General features: G+C 33.2%; 1 protein-coding gene across 1 annotated transcript; it reads left to right on the top strand.

The window, feature by feature from the left end:
• The first annotated feature begins 2,700 nt into the window (after positions 1–2,700).
• On the top strand, positions 2,701–7,454 carry LOC148613164 (uncharacterized). The gene is made up of 3 exons (XM_088586263.1): positions 2,701–2,728; positions 3,636–3,671; positions 6,259–7,454. The coding sequence occupies exons 1-3, from the start codon at positions 2,701–2,703 to the stop codon at positions 7,452–7,454; spliced, it is 1,260 nt and encodes a 419-aa protein (XP_088442389.1).
• The last annotated feature ends 11,952 nt before the right edge of the window (positions 7,455–19,406 follow it).

The following is a 19,406-nucleotide window of genomic DNA, read 5'->3' as shown; positions in this document are numbered from 1 at the left end:
TACCTCTGTTAAAGGACCATATACATGCTTTATATGAAAACAGCTGTTTAACCATTACTACACCTTAACCAGTTGACTGGAAACGGAAGTTTAAACAATAAAAAATTATACAGGGCACTTGTCTTTATTAATATTGATACTAGGCACATGCCATGTATTTATTGGTTCTGTATAAAAGTTTGGATTACAATTACTGAACAGATACTTGTGTATCAAATTGTCCATTTCTATAGTATTTTGATTTATTGGGTGATTAAAGTTAGTAATGGAGGATATGGTGTTTGGGGATGTATATAGATTTCAAACTGGTCTTGTTGTGTTTAATATAACAATCGAATAATAAATTGTAAGCTGGTATATTCACTCAGAACCACAAAAACCAGAACTAATCATAAATGGTGTTACATTAAAGAAATATTATGTTTTCTTGTCCATCCAATTACAGGCAGTAACAAGACTAGGTGCTGGTAATTATAACCAAGAATGTTGTGAATTGAGAGTAGCCTCCCTTTATGGATCGGACAGAGAAGTTTATAGGGAAGTCCTTAAAACACATGCAGAACTTGAACCTCTTGGAAAGGAAGTAGACGATATAAAGAAAGATAACGGTAAAGGTGCTTCTTTATGTCCCCTTTTTAGTTCACCTTAAGTTAGTTTACACCACCATTTTAGCATCTGTTGTCCATGAAATGATCCTTATAATAAGTCCTACTAAAGTTTGAGTTAAAGTTGTCAGACAACTCCTTGTTCGAGTTATTGTCCTTGAAAGGCAAAACATTAAGAAGGTGAGCGATTCCTGGGAGCCTCTTGTTTCATCTGTTGTCCATTTCTCTGGTGTATCTTTTCCATTAACTTTTCACATTTTTCTCCACTTCATGAAAATTCCTTGACCAATTACAGCTAAACTTGGCAGGGTATCTTCAAATAATTCAGTTTTAGTTCCATTTTATCAAACAGTATGGATGCTAAAGGCTATCTAAGCTTCTAATTTTAAAGATCAGCGTCTCAGACTAGTGCTAGGCAAGGTCTGTTGGATTGGTCAATCATTTCTTGTCCTGAATACATAAAATATCTGTTATAGGACATTAAACCATAATCAATCTATCAATCAAACCTAAAAAATGACAACAACTGATAGACTACAATGATAGAGTTGTTAATTACTATTAAAAAAAAAGATGTTTTTAAGTTTAAAGATAAAAATCTATCATAGAAGGACTTTTACTGTTACAATTTTCTGTGCTTATATCAAAGGTTTCTTTTTTTTTTATTAATTTAACACTATGGTCTGTATATCCATAACTACTTTTTAAGCAGCTTGCAGCATTGTTATGAAACGTTGTGGGATGTTATATAACCACATGGAGATTTGCCTACTGTTAGGAATTTGAGTTTGAGCAAACATTATAGAAATGACACCTGTTGGTCTTAGGTGTTTTTCATCAGAACTTTGTCTAATTCGTTTAATAGTGTTAAATTGCCATATCGGGAGTTGCAATTCGTCAGGAAATTTTGTTTTGGCAAAAATTGTAGAAATGACAGCTGATAGACTTAGGCATTTTTTCAGTAAAACTTTGCCTGAGGTGTTATCCGCAACTCCTCCTCAACAACTTTTAGAATTGTGAAATTTGTTGGAGTACGACATTACCATATTGAGATGTCAGGAATTTGTTGGAGTAGGACATTACCATGTTCAGATGTCAGGAATTTGTTGGAGTACGACATTACCATATTGAGATGTCAGGAATTTGGGTGAAAATTATAGAAATAAGAGTTGTTGATCTTTGGTGATTTTCAGCAAACTTCTCAATGAATTGCAGGATTGATATGAAACTCAACGGAGTGTTAGATTACCATTATGTGGTGTGCATATTGTCAGGAATTTATGTTTACAGTAAATTTGCAGTCATATTCTATCATTGTGTTTTCAACACACACAAAAAAAAAAAAAAAAAAAAAAAAAAAAAAAGTGCTGATTTCTTTTTGGAGTTGACTGTCTTAGAATGGCAGCAAAATTTTGTGTCAAAAGTGCTTATTAATCTATCCCCCATAAAATATTAGGATAAATATGAATCATATGTACTGTCCACATCGCTCCCCAAATGTACACGCTTTAACGCTTTAACACGGTTTATGTGTTGTTCAGCTTCACTGATATTTGTCCAAGTTATGGCCCTTGAACTTCGAAAAATTTACTTAAATTTAAGTTTTCTGCTTTTCTGAATACTTGCAGATATTGAGCTGTATTTTGGTATGTGAGTCTATTCTGATGAGTTACAGATCAAGTTGAGGTTTCTTTTACTCTGCCTATTTTTGTTTGAGTTATGGCTCTTGAACTTTGTAAAATTTACTGAAATTTTAGTTTTCTGCACTTTTTTCCTGACTGTTTGCAGATATTGAGCTGATTTATGGTATGCGCATCTACTCTCATGAGTTACAGATCATGTGTACATTTTGTTCCGTTTCACTGATTTTTGTCTGAGTTATGGCCCGTGAACTTTGAAAAATTTACTGAAATTTAAATTTTCCGCATTTTTTCTCTAAATGCATATATTGAGCTGATTTTTGGTATGTCAGTCTACCTTGATGAATTACAGATCAACTTTATGTTTTGTTCCGCACTGTTGATTTTTTTGTCCAAGTTATGGCTCTTGAACTTTAAAAAAAATTACTGAAATTTAAGTTTTCCGCTTTTTTAAAATGCTTGTAGATATTGAGCTGCATTTTGGTATGTGTGTCTACCTTAATAAGTTACAGATCAACCTTATGATTTGTTCCATTCCTTTGATTTTTGTCCGAGTTATGGCCCTTTAAACTTTGAAAAAATTACCTAAATTTAAGTTATCCTCATTTTTTTGGAATTGCTAGCAGATATTGAGTTGCTATTTGGTTTGTCAGTCTACCTTGACGAGTTTCAGATCAACTGTATGTTTTGCTCTGTGCTGTTGATTTTTTGTCCCAAGTTATGGCCTTTGAACTTTGAAAAAAATACCTAAATTGAAGTTTTCCGCATTTTTTTTCTAAATACTTGCAGATATTCAGCTGATTTTTTTATATGTAGGTCTACCTTGATGAATGTAATATCTGATTAGAGGTGTACATTAAGATGTGTCTGAAATCAATATTTTATGATTGTATATCTTAAAACTTGATGAGGCAACTTCAATACAACCCATTTTTGAATGATATGACTTTAAGTATTACTCAATATAAATCAAGTAAAATGTGATTCATGGTTGGAAAACCTACGTATTTTGTTTTGATATTTTGTTAAAATTGTAGGAAATAGAAAGTAACACGTAGTTTTGTATGACGGTTTCCTTGTTGTTCATTTAGACCAATTGGTGGCCTGGGCTGACATTTTCATCCCAGTGGGGTTGCTGTCTGACATATACACTATACCTATTCTCGTTATATCTCGTTATATAACTCTCAATATTAAGTGAGATAAATCTGTTAATGACAAAGAAATACAATAGAAACTATTGGATTTTCAACGTAAATAATTTCCCAAGAACAGATAGATTGGAATGAATAATTATACGTCTCATCATAAAGATCCATAATCCAACTGAATAACAAAACTATGATTCTTACAAATACGTCTACTTAAATATCAATTTCTCTACTTACAGAGAGACTAGGTGATAGTATCCCAGAGCATATGAAAGGTAAGAGAAATATTTAGAGTGAATCATTGATCAAGATATTAATGAAAAAAAAACAGACAAAACTTTTGCTAGACAACGTTGACATGAAGGACAAGACAACTTTGACATCAGGAACAAAACAACATTGACTTGAGCTAGGAGACAACATTGACAGAGGAAAAAACACCATTAACATTGGAGACATGAGAACATTGACATAAGAGACAAGACAAAGTTGACATGAAGGACAAGGCAACTTTGACATGAGGGATAAGAGACCATTGACATGAGGGATATGAAAACATTGACATGATGGTTAAGAAAATATCAGCATGAAGTACAAGACAACATTGACATGAATGACAAGAGACCATTGACACAAGGGACATGACAACATTGACATGAGGGACAAAACAATATTGACATGAGGGACAAGAGAATATTGACATGCAGGACACCATTGACATGAGGGACAAAACTCCTATGACATTATTGACATGACAGACAATACAAACAATGACATGAAGGACAGGATAACATTAACACGGGGGACTAGACAACATTGACTTTAGGGACAAGACTTCCTTGACATTATGGACAAGACAACATTGACATGAAGAACAAGACATCATTGACATGACGGATATGACAACATGTACATGAAAAACAAGACACAATTGTCATAAGGGACATGACTCCATTGTCATAAGGAACATGACACCATTGTCATAAGGAACATGACAACAATGACATGAGGGACAAGACACCATTGACATTAAGGACATGATAACTTGAGATGAAGGATAAGACATAGTAAGAGCCCATTGGCATGAAGTACAAGGCATCATTGGCATGAGGGACAGGACAACATTGACAATCTGAACTAGACAACATTGACATGAAGCACAAGACAATGTTGACATGAGGAACAAGGCAACATCGACATGGCGGACAAGACACCATTTACATGAGGGACAAGACAGTATTGACATGAGGGACACTAGATAATGGAACAGATATGGTGAAACACAACAAATGCACTGTTTGAATAACACCTTTAAAAAGGTAAATACTTACTTAAAGGTTTTTTACTAAGTGTAAACACACCTTTCAGTATAAGCTCTGAAAGGCCCCAACAATAAAAGTAATAAAATCCATGGTGAGACTCTTTCAAAATAAACTAAAAAGTCAAATAATGACAGGAAGACACATTAATGACCAACATTGTCAAAGGCTATAGACATTAGGGCAATATAATTCATTTCTAAGTATCATGCTCCAAGCACAGCAGACAACTTAGAAAGAGTGGACAAAAATCAAAACTTGACAAAATTAGAAATCACTAAAATCATGCTTTATTCATAGATTATTTGTTGAAAATTTTGAATTTGATCTTGAACTTGATATCACAGAGTAATAACTTGTATGCTAATGAACAATATAGGGTCAAAAATTTTAAAAGAAATGAAATGCAGAAAAATGAGTTCAATCATATATTTTCAGAATTATTACAGCTGGACCAGTGTAAGGATATTGGTGTATCTTGAATATATATAGGACATATTTTAAGAGCATTTGATTAAATTAAGTAAAGATTAAAACTGGAAATGAAATGTGTTTTGAAAGAAATCAAGCCATGGATGAGATACAAGAGCAAAGTCATTAAATATTGTTCAAAGTGTGCTCTGATTTGATAAAAAAATCATTATCAAACACATCCACATCCAGTAAAGGATAAAATAAATCTTATCTCTCCAGAAATGGACTTACCAACTTACATAAAATCTTTAGTAATTTGAACGCACTCTCAGGATAGTCATGTGATTAAAAAATGTAATAGAGAATCGTAGGGAATTCTATGACTTAGACTCCCTTGACTTCAAGTCAAAGGAGTCACTTTACTGTGGCTGGAAAGTGTAATGTTTGGTGGGTAGTCATTCCAGTAAGACATGTTGGCTTAATTGAGACAACATATAGATACTAGGACAAAGACAGTATTAATATTTAAAGAGAAAAAAAAACTAACTAGATGTACTTGACTCAACCACATTAGATATATACCCAAATAGGTTTTTTTAATATTTTTTTTAAATAAAGATGAAGAGTAACTCGCTAATTAAGTGTGATATTCTACACAGAAAGGTAATAAAACAATTATGGCAACTCAGTGCATGCAATATTGTCTTTTATGGAACATTTTAAAGCGATATCGACAGTTGCCTACATGGACTGCCTCGCTTCAGAAAATGACGTAACCTGTTGTGTATGTTTTTCTCTTTCCTTCCACAAGAATTGTAAACTAAACATGTATCTGAAAAGTATAATATAGCAAATAGTTCATGATACTCGGGGTCAAATTGCAATATAAAGACTAGTTGGTCAGCCCCCCAAAAATTAGTGCTTCAGTCCATATTAGTTTTTGGGGACAACCAACCAGTCCATATATTGCCATTATGGCCCTCATCATCATGAACTATTTGCTTAATGTCTTACTGCAGTTCCAAGTAGAAGTTTACAATTTTAACATGTTAAGCAACTTGACAGTAATTCAATTACATATACCTTATCTCCTTAACTCATTAACCTTATTTGAATTTTCAATTTTCAGTTAAGTATGCCATTCACATTAAAGAATGGAAGAAAGATGAAGAAAAATTTACTGTTACCAGGGCAACAGATCATGTGGCTAATTTGATCGAAGAGAACAATGTTATCGTAGTAACTGGTAGCTCTGGTTCTGGGAAGTCTTCGATCATACACCATGTGGCACTAGAATTACATAGAAATAAGGGATACGACATCATCCCATTTGTCACGAGTCCTTCAGATATTATACAGTATCGTGAAATGAAAAAGAATCAGGTCTTTGTGATAGATGATATTTGTGGGAAAAATTTCATTGATGAACAAAACTTGCAATCATGGAAAAAACAGATTGATAAAATTGAGAAACTGTTTCCATCAGAAGCAATCAATAAACAAGATACAGAAAATGTAACGATGGAAGAAAACTATGGAATACTGAAAATCCTTGTCTCATGCCGCTTACAAATATCAAAGGATGAAAAATTCAAGTCCCTGAAGATTTTCACCAAACAAACAGTAGATTTACAATCTGAAGAACATTGTTTGCTTTTAGAAGAAAAACATAAAATGATGAAGAAGTACATAACTAAACCAGAATCAGATTTGAAGGGAATGAATAAAATTTTTGAAAAGTATTCATACTTCCCCCTGCTTTGTAAGATATCAAAGGGAAAACAAGTAGAGCAGTTGACAGAACTTTTCACATCTCCTGTAGAAAGTATAAAGAATGATATCAAAGACTTGATAGAATATAAACATTTTGAGTTCTGTGCCTTGGTATTATGTGTATTGTTTCCTAATGAATTAGATGAAACATACAGAAATCCTAGAACAGCACCACAAGATGTTAAAGAGAAAGTAACAGAAATAGTTGCTAATTTTAGAATCAATCTAAAAATAGAACTAGAAAGAAAACAACTTGTTGACACCTTCAATAGACTTGATGGAACATATATCAAGAAAACAGGATCAGTCTACAGTATAGCCCATGATAAACTGTATGATATCATTGCTGTAACTTGTGGTCAAAAACTTGTAGAACTTTTCATTGAATATTCACCTTCATCATTCATAGCAGAAAGATTCAGACTTTTGTCAGGTCAAAATCTAGAACAAGATGATTCCTTCTTGTACTTATCTGATGATATTGAGAATGTTTACTTTGACAGAATATTCAGAGATCTCAAAAAACAAGATGGAAAGTCCTTCTTTTTATAATCAACAATTGAAAGAAAAAAGATATAAAGACAAATTGATGGGATATATAAAGAAACACACAGATTCATGTAAACATTTATTCCTGGAGTTGGATGATAAATGTCTTATAGATAAAAATATATATATTGATATTGATTGGTTAAATAGATATTACACTAGTACACCAATGATTGAAGCCTCAAAGATTGGCTTTTATGAATTAGTTAAATATCTCATTTCTATAAAATGTAATGTAAACAAAACAGATAGGTATGGATATTCACCTTTGTACTCTGGTTGTTGGAATGATCATGTAAATATTGTAGAACTGTTAATAACAAATGGTGTAAACATTCAGGGTGCTTTGTGTTGGGCATGTAGGTATGATGATATTAATATAGTGAGAAAGTGTCTAGAGAGAAATGCTGATGTGTCACAGTCTGGTGGTAGGTGGGGAGAGACTCCACTGTTTACTGCATGTGTGTGTGTGTGTGGGGGGGGTCATACTGATATTGTCAGATTGTTACTACTGAGTAATGCAGACCCCAGACAGAGAGTGTGGTGGGGTCTCACACCTTTAGATGTAGCAAGGTATGAAACAATTAAAAACCTTCTAAAGAGTTACATAAAAGATTGATATTCATTCTCGATCATGTCTCAATAAACTACACATGATTTATTTATAATGACCCTTTACTGTATTTGTTTTAAATATTTGACATGATTTGTGGGGTCTTGTTTTAATCAACTTTTTGTACTGAATCAGAAAATATAATTATTTTTATGATTTGTGAAAACAAGTTGTTTTTCTTAATTTTCTGGAATGTTCTGTACAGTGGATGTTCTATTTTTTGAGTTGATTTTTGTGATTTATTTTTAAACTTTTTTCATGATGGTGTTTATTTTTTATATTCAATATTTAACATGACGTGTGGGGTCTTGTTTAAATCAACTTTTTGTTTGGAAGCTGAAAATATTTATTTTTATGATGCTTGGAAAAAAAGTAAATTTTCTGGAATGTTCTGTACAGTAGATTTTTATATTTGCAGTTGATTTTGACGAAATATTTTTATATTTTTAAGTTTTTATCAAATTATTGGTAGTTCATATTACTTGTACATTTTATATCATTTGGTGTAAATATAGATTTTTTAAAACGAAAATAAAGATGAATTAATTTTAGTTAATGATAAAAATTGACAGGAAATGTTGTCTGTGGACTCAAACAATTTGATTTCCTGGGTTTTTGTTTTTTTGGTTTTTTTGTAGGGAGTGTTAAAACAAATTTTGACCTACTTTTGTTTCCAAAATTGTTTGGCCATCATGTAGAATGACAAATTTTAAGGGCGTATGCTTTCCTTTTGAAAAAAAAAAAAGATTTTCCAGATATATATGTAAACCATTGAAAAAATTATCAGGATGTTAAAGTGGGCATACAAAGAATGTTGTCCTGTGTGAAAACCCATAGTTCTAATCTCCCCAGGAAATCAATCGTCTATGCCTTCAAAACAGTTTAAAAGTACACATGGTTGGATCCTTAATACATATACTATGTTCAAAGAGGTATGAATTGGTAGTCAATGCTTTTGTGACTTAAAAAATAGTAATTTCTTCTTAGAAATAGTCGAAATTGTTAGTCAGTGGTCTTTAAAGACACGGGAAACGGTAGTCACTGCCACAGTCAGGAGTAATCCTGCCATTTTTGTCAGTCGTCAGTGATACTGTCGTTTTAGTCACAGTCATGAGTGATCCTGTCATTCTAGTCAAAATCAGGAGTGATTCTGTCATTCTAGTCACAATTAGAAGTGATCTTGTCATTCTAGTCACAATCAGGAGTCATGTTTACCATGGAGTCGTAAAATGGGTATGATCAAGTGTTCCATGGAGTCGCAAAACGGGTGTGATCAAATTCACTATGATATTGTTGAACAAGTTTTATCAAGTTTACCAAGGTATTGTAGAACGGGCATGACCAAGTTTACCATTGTGTTGTCAAACGGTTATGATCAAGTTTACCATGAAGTTGTTGAACGGGCATCCTCAAGTTTAAGTACTATATATTGTAAAACGCGTATGATCAAGTTAACCATTGTTTTGTGTGGAACGGGCAAGATCAAGTTTACCGTGGTATTGTAGAACGCGTACAATGAAGTTTACCGGTATGATAACGTTTACCTTGGTGATGTAAGACGGTCATGACAATGAAATTGAGGAACGGATATGATTAGTTTTACCAATTGTGGTAGAACAGATATGATCAAGTTTACCATGGTTGGTAGAACGAGTATGAACAAGTTTACCATGGATTTGATTAGTGTATATAATCAAGTATACCAAGGTATTGTAGAATGGGTATGATCAAGTCTACCATGGCGTTATCAAACGAATATGATCAAATTTGCCATAATGTTGTAGAACTGAAATGAAAAAGTTTACCATATATGCTATTGTTGAACGGGTATGCTCAAGCTTATCATGATGTTGTTATACGGGTATGATCAAGTTTACCAATGTGTTTTAAAACGACCATGATCAAGTTAACCATTGTGTTGTAGAAGGGCATGATCATGTTAACAATTGTGTTGTAGAACGGGCATGATCAAGTTTACCCATGGTATTGAAGATCGGGTATCATCAAGTTTACCATGGAGTTATTGAACGGGTATAAATTTTTTTCAGTTGTCTGCATTGTGTTTGTTGGTCGTCGCAGTTCCATGTAATCAAGTTTTTGCAATTTTGGATTCGGTTGTCTCCGATCGTCCTTCTGATTTAATGCTAGTGTATTTTTTTCCGATATTCTGACGTATCTGAGCTTTTGTTATGCTTTGAAGCTTCTGTATTTTTTTGTGTATATATTTGACATAGGTTCAGTAAAGTTTTTTTCTAGTTTTTTTCATGAAACTGTCTTTTTTTAGTCCATGGACTGGGAGGGTCCAGCATGCACCATCCCTCCCCACCCCTAACTCATCAAGTCCATAGTGATATTTAGATACTTTTATACCTCCTATTACCGAATCAATTTGTCGTTAAAGAATATGCTCGGATTCTTTTCAGTATAAGCCTATGATTGTACCCTCTGGCCATGGTCAAAAAGCCAAGATTTTTATGACTCAATTATTCTAGTGCCAAAGTCTTCCTCGTACAGCACGTGTAAAGAAACTAAACACATATAGATATCATCATACAACCCAATGTCCCAGCTTTACAATGATACCAAGAATGTTGCAGTAACACGTAGTGTTCTGTGGTTAACTGAAAAAATGTACCCCTACCCCGCCGAAAAATCGCTTAAATTGACATACTTTTCCATGTAAAAACCCCTAAAGCTTACTAGGTACTTTCTATTTAGTATTACCACAGTTACACAATTTTTGGGTTCTTTTCATGACTTGTGGTAAATTTTGTAGTCAGCATTTATCAAAAACTGCAAAACATGGGATTTTAGATTTTCCCGTAAAAAGTCGCGTAAATTCGACTTTACAAATTATTACTCGACTAAAACGTCTCAAATTTGAAATCATTCGATAGACAATTTTATTTTCTACTTAAATAAACCACCACGAAAAACTATTTGTAAAGAAACAATATTCATAAAATGTTGAAAATAATACCCCCTACCCCAAGAAAACTGGTCTCAGTATCAAACAAAATTCTCATCCACAGCATACTGACTCCGTAAAACTCATATTTTAGTCATTCACAGGTGAGATGATGATATACCCAACATATCTGATCAATTTGTGCGCTTAGATTTTCTTTTTGGGTTTACAATTACAGTAAATACTATCAAATTGTAAAAAGAGGAATTTTCAGAATTTTTTTATGTCACCTGTTATTGTCATTTTCACAGAATACCGTAGTAAAAACAAGCTTTTGCGTGATACAGTACATTTATATAGTGTCTAAAATTTTAAATTAGCCCAAGTTATAAATATTTGAACTTTTTCAAGGGAGTTAAATGAAAAATTGCCACCCCAACCTATGAAAATAATACCTCATTATAAACCAAAATGTTAATTTTTAGCATATAAACAGTGTAGACATATTGGATGCTATTGTTTTAATTTCAGGCGCGTATGTTTCAGTTTGTCTGTACGTGAAAATAATGAGTTTTTCACAAAAAGGGGATTTTTTAAGTTTCATATTTTCTTGTTTCAATGGTGCACTGATACAACTTCTTCAAGTCCAATAAGATGAATAATTGCAACCCCTGCTCATGAAATAAATACCTCAAAATGTTACCTAAATGGTTTTTTTTCAGCATGCATTTTATTGATTTTATTGATTGAAAAAGACTTGTTGGGTACAGGTGTTTTCATTGTCGATGTACAGAGGCTTGTTTTTCAGTTTAAATGTGACAATAATGAGTTTTTCATTAAATAAGGGGATTTTTTTTTAAATATCATATTTTCTTCCAATTCAACCGTAGTGTTTATTTTTTTCAAGTACCCTCTAGCTCCTACAAACAAGATTTTGTATATTCAAACACATTTATGTAGAATTATCTTTCTAATGAGCCAAGGGAGTGAATATTTAAAGAGTTTCAGGACATTTAGGTGAAATGTGCGAACGGTTGTTTGAAATTTACTTCGTTTTGTGGTAAGAAATAAAAAAAAACAACATAAAAACGAATTTTGACTCAGCGAGGTATGAAAAGTAGCTCAAAATTACAAAAAAATGCTTCCTTATATTTATTTGCAACAAAATGATTGGTAAATGGGAGGTATAAGGGTAGCTGGAAGTCATACTTTGGTTGAAGAGTTGGGGTGCATGCATGAGGGGTTATCTCAGCCTACGTGTTATTTTCCTATGAAAGACTTTGTTCTCATTTTTTAGAAATAAAATATAATTATCTTTATCATAATGTAATGAAAACCCATATTTATAGTCACTGTATACTTTCTTCAGTCCGACGACGGGAACCATAAACAACTGATAATTCTATCTTATGTCTGTCTGCCAGACTAATCTCATTCTAAGGACTGTATACTAGTAATGGGAACCATAATCACAATAGTCTGTCTGTCTGTCGGTCTGCCTGCCTGCCTGTTCTCTACGTCAGTCTGTCCTGTACATCTGTGTGTCTGCCTGCCTGTTAAATTCACTTCAGTCCTAGGATACATGCATTCACAATGGTGGCCTATTTTGTCATTTCTAATCACCCAAGAACAACAGCCGCGATAGAGATCCTGTTTGTTTAAATAGCATTGTAGAAGTCACATTACCAGACTGTTTTACATCATTCTGCAATCCCAGAATAATCATGAATTACACAGCTCGTCAGTAAAAACCATATTTAGGGATCTAAGTTACAAACACCGCCTATAATGTTGGTCCAAGAGTCACTTATGTCTTCTTGTCCTCCTGTCTGTCAAAAACACACAAGCCAAACTATATCTATACATGTAGACACGCGTGTTTCTTTTTCTATCTTTTCAAAGAATATAAAACACTTCACATGTAGTGAGACGTTTTTAAAATTGACATGGGTTGACACTATTCTGAACAAACATCTTGTTGCTCTGTCTGTCTGTCTAACATCAGTTAGGGGACGGTCACATTCACATGTGTTACCTGTCATGTTATTTTACTGTGTTCATTTTGTACACTTTGGTGCCAAAAAATGGACAATAATAATCCGGAACTCCCCCCTTTTTCTGTCACATCCTCTTCTAAAATTTCTGGATTTATGCCTGAATCTTGAGAATACGTATACGAATCCATGTAAAATTGTACCATAAGCTTTTGTCGAATGTTATCAATGGAGGAATTGTAGAGATTGTGTATACTGAATTCAACCATGAACTAGTAAGACCATAAATTAAAATCTTTAAGCTCTTTTTTGTCTCACAAACCATTGCGTTATAAGGCATTAAATCATAAGCTAAATTCGTATAGATCTGCATCGAATATTGTGCCCATATTTGCTCGAACATTACAAGGTTCTACCTCTATGGCTGTATCGAGCTGCGCCTTGCGGGCCTTTTTATCAAAACTATCATTAAAGATAGCGCTTCGCCTAGCGTAAAGCAGTTGAGCTCGTTTCATGGTTGATGAATCAATGGGACATCGTTTATTAAGTTTCTGTTTTTTTCATGAGTGAACGAAGAGCAAACAGTTTATAAATTACTGAACATAAACTCTATAACCTGGCTTGAAAATGCAGAGTGCTTGACTACACATGAGAAAAGAACCCATTCTATAGAACAGACTTTTCTTTATAATATATTTAGAGCTACTAATCAATATAGTTTTAATCTGTCACAATTGTTACTCAATGAAATAAACGAAGGACTTGTTACAAAATGTAGTAGATGTGCAACTCGTAGGGGGTACAACTGGCAGCTTTTATCTTGCAGTCCGTCCGTTCGTCCACTAAAAAATCTGCGTTGCATTAGTCTGAACCTCTACTTCGATGGTTTCATATATTTTATGTGTAGTTTTGACGAAGAGTCGGACGTTGTCATTATCATCCGGGTAAAACCATTAATTCCAATGCGGTGCATATATATATGCCAATGTAGTTTTGAACATGAACACAGGGAAAAAGAAAGACAAGTGTACTCAATTCTCTTCAAGAAACAGTCACACCATTCCTTACTTTTAAACTGTCCACGTCTAACAATGTCTTCATCGTTGGAAAAATCTCTTTGATTAAGAAATATATCACTTTGAAGTTACGAATTAAATTCTAAAAATCTGAACTATCCTTTTTTTTGTATTGTAAGAGTAATCATGGGAACCATGATTCTAGCGGAAATTGAGGGAATTTTATCCAGGGACAAAGACCAGACATGGAAAACATACAAACACAACAAAGAACATAAAATAACAAAATTAATACGTACAAATAACAAAAGTGAAAGACAAACTCGGACTCGACTAAGAACTGGGAGCATGAACCAGGTGCACCGGTAGGGTAAGAGTCCACTGCTTTTCTAGAAACACTCGCCGAGCTGCTAATTGTTAAATCTTTACTAAAAATTAACATTACTTTGTGTCATCTAAAAACAATATCTGAAAAAACCAACTCAAAGCAACAGACATGATTTAGAAAATTAAACAAATATTATGCAATGGCGGATGTACGAAATAGATTTTTAGGCTATGCATAATACATATCACGTGATTTCACTAGTTTTATTTAGTAAGGGCTAGGTCCGGGAAAACTGTCTCCAGCTGATACCATTATAATGACAAAAAAAAACCCAAACAAACAAACAAAACAAAATAAAAAAACAAAAAAAACGAAACAAAACAAAGATAAAATAATAATAAACATGATTTACCTGGAGTATGAAAACATGAGGCTGTTAAAGGTAAAGCAAATTACTCAAACTAAAATTGTGAGGAGGTTCTAAGGAAGGGGTGGTAAAAGGTAAAACAAATTACTCAAACTAAAATTGTGAGGGGGTTCTAAGGAAGGGGTGGTAAAAGGTAAAACAAATTACTCAAACTAAAATTGTGAGGAGGTTCTAAGGAAGGGGTGGTAAAAGGTAAAACAAATTACTCAAACTAAAATTGTGAGGGGGTTCTGAGGAGGGGTGGTAAAAGGTAAAACAAATTACTCAAACTAAAATTGTGAGGGGGTTCTAAGGAAGGGGTGGTAAAAGGTAAAACAAATTACTCAAACTAAAATTGTGAGGGGGTTCTGAGGAGGGGTGGTAAAAGGTAAAACAAATTACTCAAACTAAAATTGTGAGGAGGTTCTAAGGAAGGGGTGGTAAAAGGTAAAACAAATTACTCAAACTAAAATTGTGAGGGGGTTCTGAGGAGGGGTGGTAAAAGGTAAAGCAAATTACTCAAACTAAAATTGTGAGGGGGTTCTAAGGAAGGGGTGGTAAAAGGTAAAACAAATTACTCAAACTAAAATTGTGAGGGGGTTCTGAGGAGGGGTGGTAAAAGGTAAAACAAATTACTCAAACTAAAATTCTGAGGAGGTTCTAAGGAAGGGGTGGTAAAAGGTAAAACAAATTACTCAAACTAAATTGTGAGGAGTTTCTGAGGAGAGGTGGTAAAAGGTAAAGCAAATTACTCAAACTAAAATTGTGAGGAGGTTCTAAGGAAGGGGTGGTAAAAGGTAAAACAAATTACTCAAACTAAAATTCTGAGGAGGTTCTAAGGAAGGGGTGGTAAAAGGTAAAACAAATTACTCAAACTAAAATTCTGAGGAGGTTCTAAGGAAGGGGTGGTAAAAGGTAAAACAAATTACTCAAACTAAAATTGTGAGGGGGTTCTGAGGAGAGGTGGTAAAAGGTAAAAAAAAAATACTCAAACTAAAATTCTGAGGGGGTTCTAAGGAGGGATGGTAAAAGGTAAAACAAATTACTCAAACTAAATTGTGAGGAGGTTCTTACAAATTTGTTAGGGATTTCTTACAACAACAACATAATGAGGGTATGATATTAAAACAGGGAAAAGCCAACAGTGAAATGTGATCACGGAAGTCCATAATACATCAGCGTGTCGCATCACCGGAAATTACATGGCTGAAATCAATTATAGAATTAATTATTTAATCTACACTTAAGTATCTATCAACAATAAGTTACCTTGTGAAAATTGACCAAAAAAGGAAATAGCAAAAAAATCTGTGAGCAAAGCCCACTTGGTGATACCCCTGCTTTCCTATCCAGAATCAATATAGGATACCCTATATGTAAGTGATTGCAGCATTTAGATGGAAAAAAAAACCAAACAAACAAAATAGCGGATGCACAATGGCATCATGTAACATATAATCTGTTAAGATTACATCGAATTTCATGTAATGGTTTCAGAGGAGTTGTGGATTAGAAGAGGGTAGTACTACCCCCTTTGTCAACAAATGACGAAGTCAATATTTTGCATCAGGAAACCCCGTAAGTCTTCAAATGGAAAAATGAAATAAAAGGTGAACAATGGCATCGTGTAATAAAGAATCTGTGTAAGTTTCATCTATTCAGCGGTTTCAGAATGGACGGTCGGACAGACGGACACCATGATCACTATATACCTCACGCTTTTCACACGGATGTACAAGTATGATAAAACCTGTATCAGTATTAGATATGATTCCCGGGCGGAAACAGATATAATTGTTCAAGGGTTTGGTATGAGTCCTACTTTTGGATAACATCGACAAAATGTTCTCTCAAAATCAGTGCTAAACGTCACTTTGAATCGAAGTAAATGTAACTTTAATTACTTTTGACTATCCAACTATTAAGCTAATTACTCGTAGCGTTCTCTATTTTTGTTTAGCATTTAATACAATCACTTCTTTGTGTCTACAAACTGCACTTATGCAGATGGTCTTTTTCACTCGTGATGGCTTTGTCCGACGCTTTATTAAAGAATTACTTCAAACAGAGCTTCTGTCAAAACATTTGTATAACCCATATCTGTGTTAAGGAAAAAATGACGAAGTAAAACACATTTTTAAGTAACTAATTGATTTAATCAACTTCTTGAACCAGTTTAATTTTTTTTTTAAGTTTTTAAAATTAGTTCGGGGAATCGTGTTGATAGGATAGATATTTTTTACACCCATAAACCTGATAAGTTAAGAACTAAATATTATTTTGGGACAATAAGCAACGACTGTAATCTAAACTAAGTAAACTGACCGACGAGCAGATTAGAAACTATAAAGATGCCGTCACAAATGAAATGTTTATTATAACCATAAAATGAAATGAAAGGAAACCATGTTCTAAAAAAAATAGAAAAAAAGCAACCAAAAAAAAAAACAAAAAACAAAATAAAAAACAAAAAAACATAAGAAAAGAATAATAATAGGGCATAAATTGAACAACAAATGAAACCGCCACGTAATGTGCAAAAAGAGGATTGCAAAATGTTAAAAAAGTCATTGATTCGTTCTTAAGTTATTATGTAAAAGGTCCTCTCTGTTTTCTGAAACACTAGTCGACTTTTTACGCTACACAGATATAAATAGATCATACAATCTATTTATGGTGCTTATACCAGTTCGAAATATTAAGGGTGTTTATAATTAGCTAAAGGAGTTAATATTACAATGCAGTTTTTTGCGTCAGATAGCAACAAAACTATCATAAATAACCAGTAATGCAACATCGTACTTGGGCTCAATTTGTTGGTGTATGTAAAATAAAGGTCGGACATTTCACAGGCGCCTGGTAGGTTTTAACATAACAAAAATAACGGTCGACATATTTTAAAACTTAATTTCCGTTAAATTCCCTCCGCTATAGACTTTTAATTCTATACTGCCGCTATGGTCATAACCCGTACAATTTACCACATTAATCTCTAGGTATATGTGTAGGACCGGACTGAATTCTCCGGGTCACTTAGCTTCATTTCTCATTCATTTTTGTATTAAAATCATACGCACATAGTTACAATATCACTATGAAAATGCCTTATGAGCCTTTTCATCAACACAAAATTGACCATTTCTATTTTTCTGTAATTAGGATGAAAAGTTCACTATTCAATTTCTGATTTTACAAACGAAAAGTTGAGTGAACTTAAAACAATATGAGAAGTTTCCGATGTTTGGAAAATGAAAAAAAAGGTGGTACAAACTTTAACTCACTCATGCAGTTTTGCATAAATTTCATACAAAAAGCAAAAGTTTGATACGCATAATAGTAGGGGTTCAAAAAACCGAACCGCATCCCTTTTTGCATCTACCAATGACGTCACAAAACACCTAAGCTTTTCACTACCAGGAACCATTTGTGAGTAGAGTAGAACTTGTCAAAACTGAACAGTTTATTCCAAACAGTTTGGTAGTTGTTTTGAGATGTAAGTCTTTGTAAGAGTCAGGCAAACTGGATAAAAATCAGAAACATGTCAAAACCCACCGATCAGACAATATAGTTTCATTCAAGGATGTTTTCTCTGTTTTTGTAAAGAGCACTATTTAATCTCTTCGTCACTGGATTCGCTAAACAAATTTCAGTAAAATGTTAGAAAAATTTGGTTTTTGACAGAGTTATCCACCCGTGACATGTGCATTTTAAGTGAATTTCAATGGAGTTATAATTTCATTTAACCAAAATGGAAAAATCTTGACTTTTTTCTTCAGTCTTATGGTGCAAACAGTCATATCAAACTTTTTAAAAGTTTTTTTTATATCAAGTTTCACCCACTGCCTGATTCTTACACAGAATGACATTTAATTTGATGATTGCTTAACATCAGTGAATTTTCCGGATATCACTGTAACTTAGACTTAAGTACTTCTCCGTACAATAAGGGGGTAAAATATGTATAAGGTTTTGCACAACAAAGGAACGCAAAGATTTTATTGCATTTAACAAGTATTTATACCTGACAACCACATGTAATAACCATCGAAGTGTTTGTAAAATATATTGATACATATAGATAAAATTTTGTTGAAATGCATTTATGTAAAAATGGCGGGATAAATGTCCCGTACTTTTTCCTTATATAAACTGTAAAATATATCAACGTCAAAGATGCTTCAGGATAAATTTAGATATTTTTGTTTGTTTTTCTTAGATGTATTGGATATATTAGATGAATAAAAACCAAAATGAGAATAATGATGTGCCACCAATTACCTGATTTTTTTCACAGAATGTTACTTAAGTTTGTTGATGCGACGGCTATACTTGATTAAAGATGACGTTTTTTATACTAACTCTGTTAACTTTTTGTCCAATTTAATTTTTTTGAGAATTACTTGTAAATGATAGGAACAGTCTTGTTCTATTTGCTAAAAGATTTTACATAAAACATTAATTAAAATTTTGTCATTTTGAGAATGAATTGAACATCCCTTCACAAACCGATCGAAAACCAGACAAAAAGTTCGTAACAATAATATCAAATATGTGGTGATTTGACATTGAAACGGGACAATTGTTTGAGTTTCTATACAAATAATAAGCCCCCTTGGCGGGAGCCACTTTACCCTTCAAAATCGCATTAAACTTGAAAACAGCTGTTCTTTAATGAACTATGCGTTGATAT

Source organism: Perna viridis, chromosome 6, assembly GCF_037379345.1.
Source record: "Perna viridis isolate PV_CMFRI_1.1 ecotype Kerala chromosome 6, ASM3737934v1, whole genome shotgun sequence".
In the NCBI taxonomy this organism is placed as follows: Eukaryota; Metazoa; Mollusca; class Bivalvia; order Mytilida; family Mytilidae; genus Perna; species Perna viridis.
The sequence above is the reverse complement of the archived record's forward strand: the minus strand, read 5'-3'. Positions and strand labels throughout refer to the sequence as shown.

What these genes read in the sequence shown, in the direction of transcription:
- LOC148613164 (XM_088586263.1), top strand. Translation starts at nt 2,701, where the DNA reads ATGCTTGTAGATATTGAGCTGCATTTTG. An exon ending in AGATATTGAGCTGCATTTTG is followed by an intron (nt 2,729 to 3,635) that starts GTATGTGTGTCT and finishes CTCTACTTACAG; the next exon opens with AGAGACTAGGTGATAGTATC. An exon ending in TATCCCAGAGCATATGAAAG is followed by an intron (nt 3,672 to 6,258) that starts GTAAGAGAAATA and finishes TTCAATTTTCAG; the next exon opens with TTAAGTATGCCATTCACATT.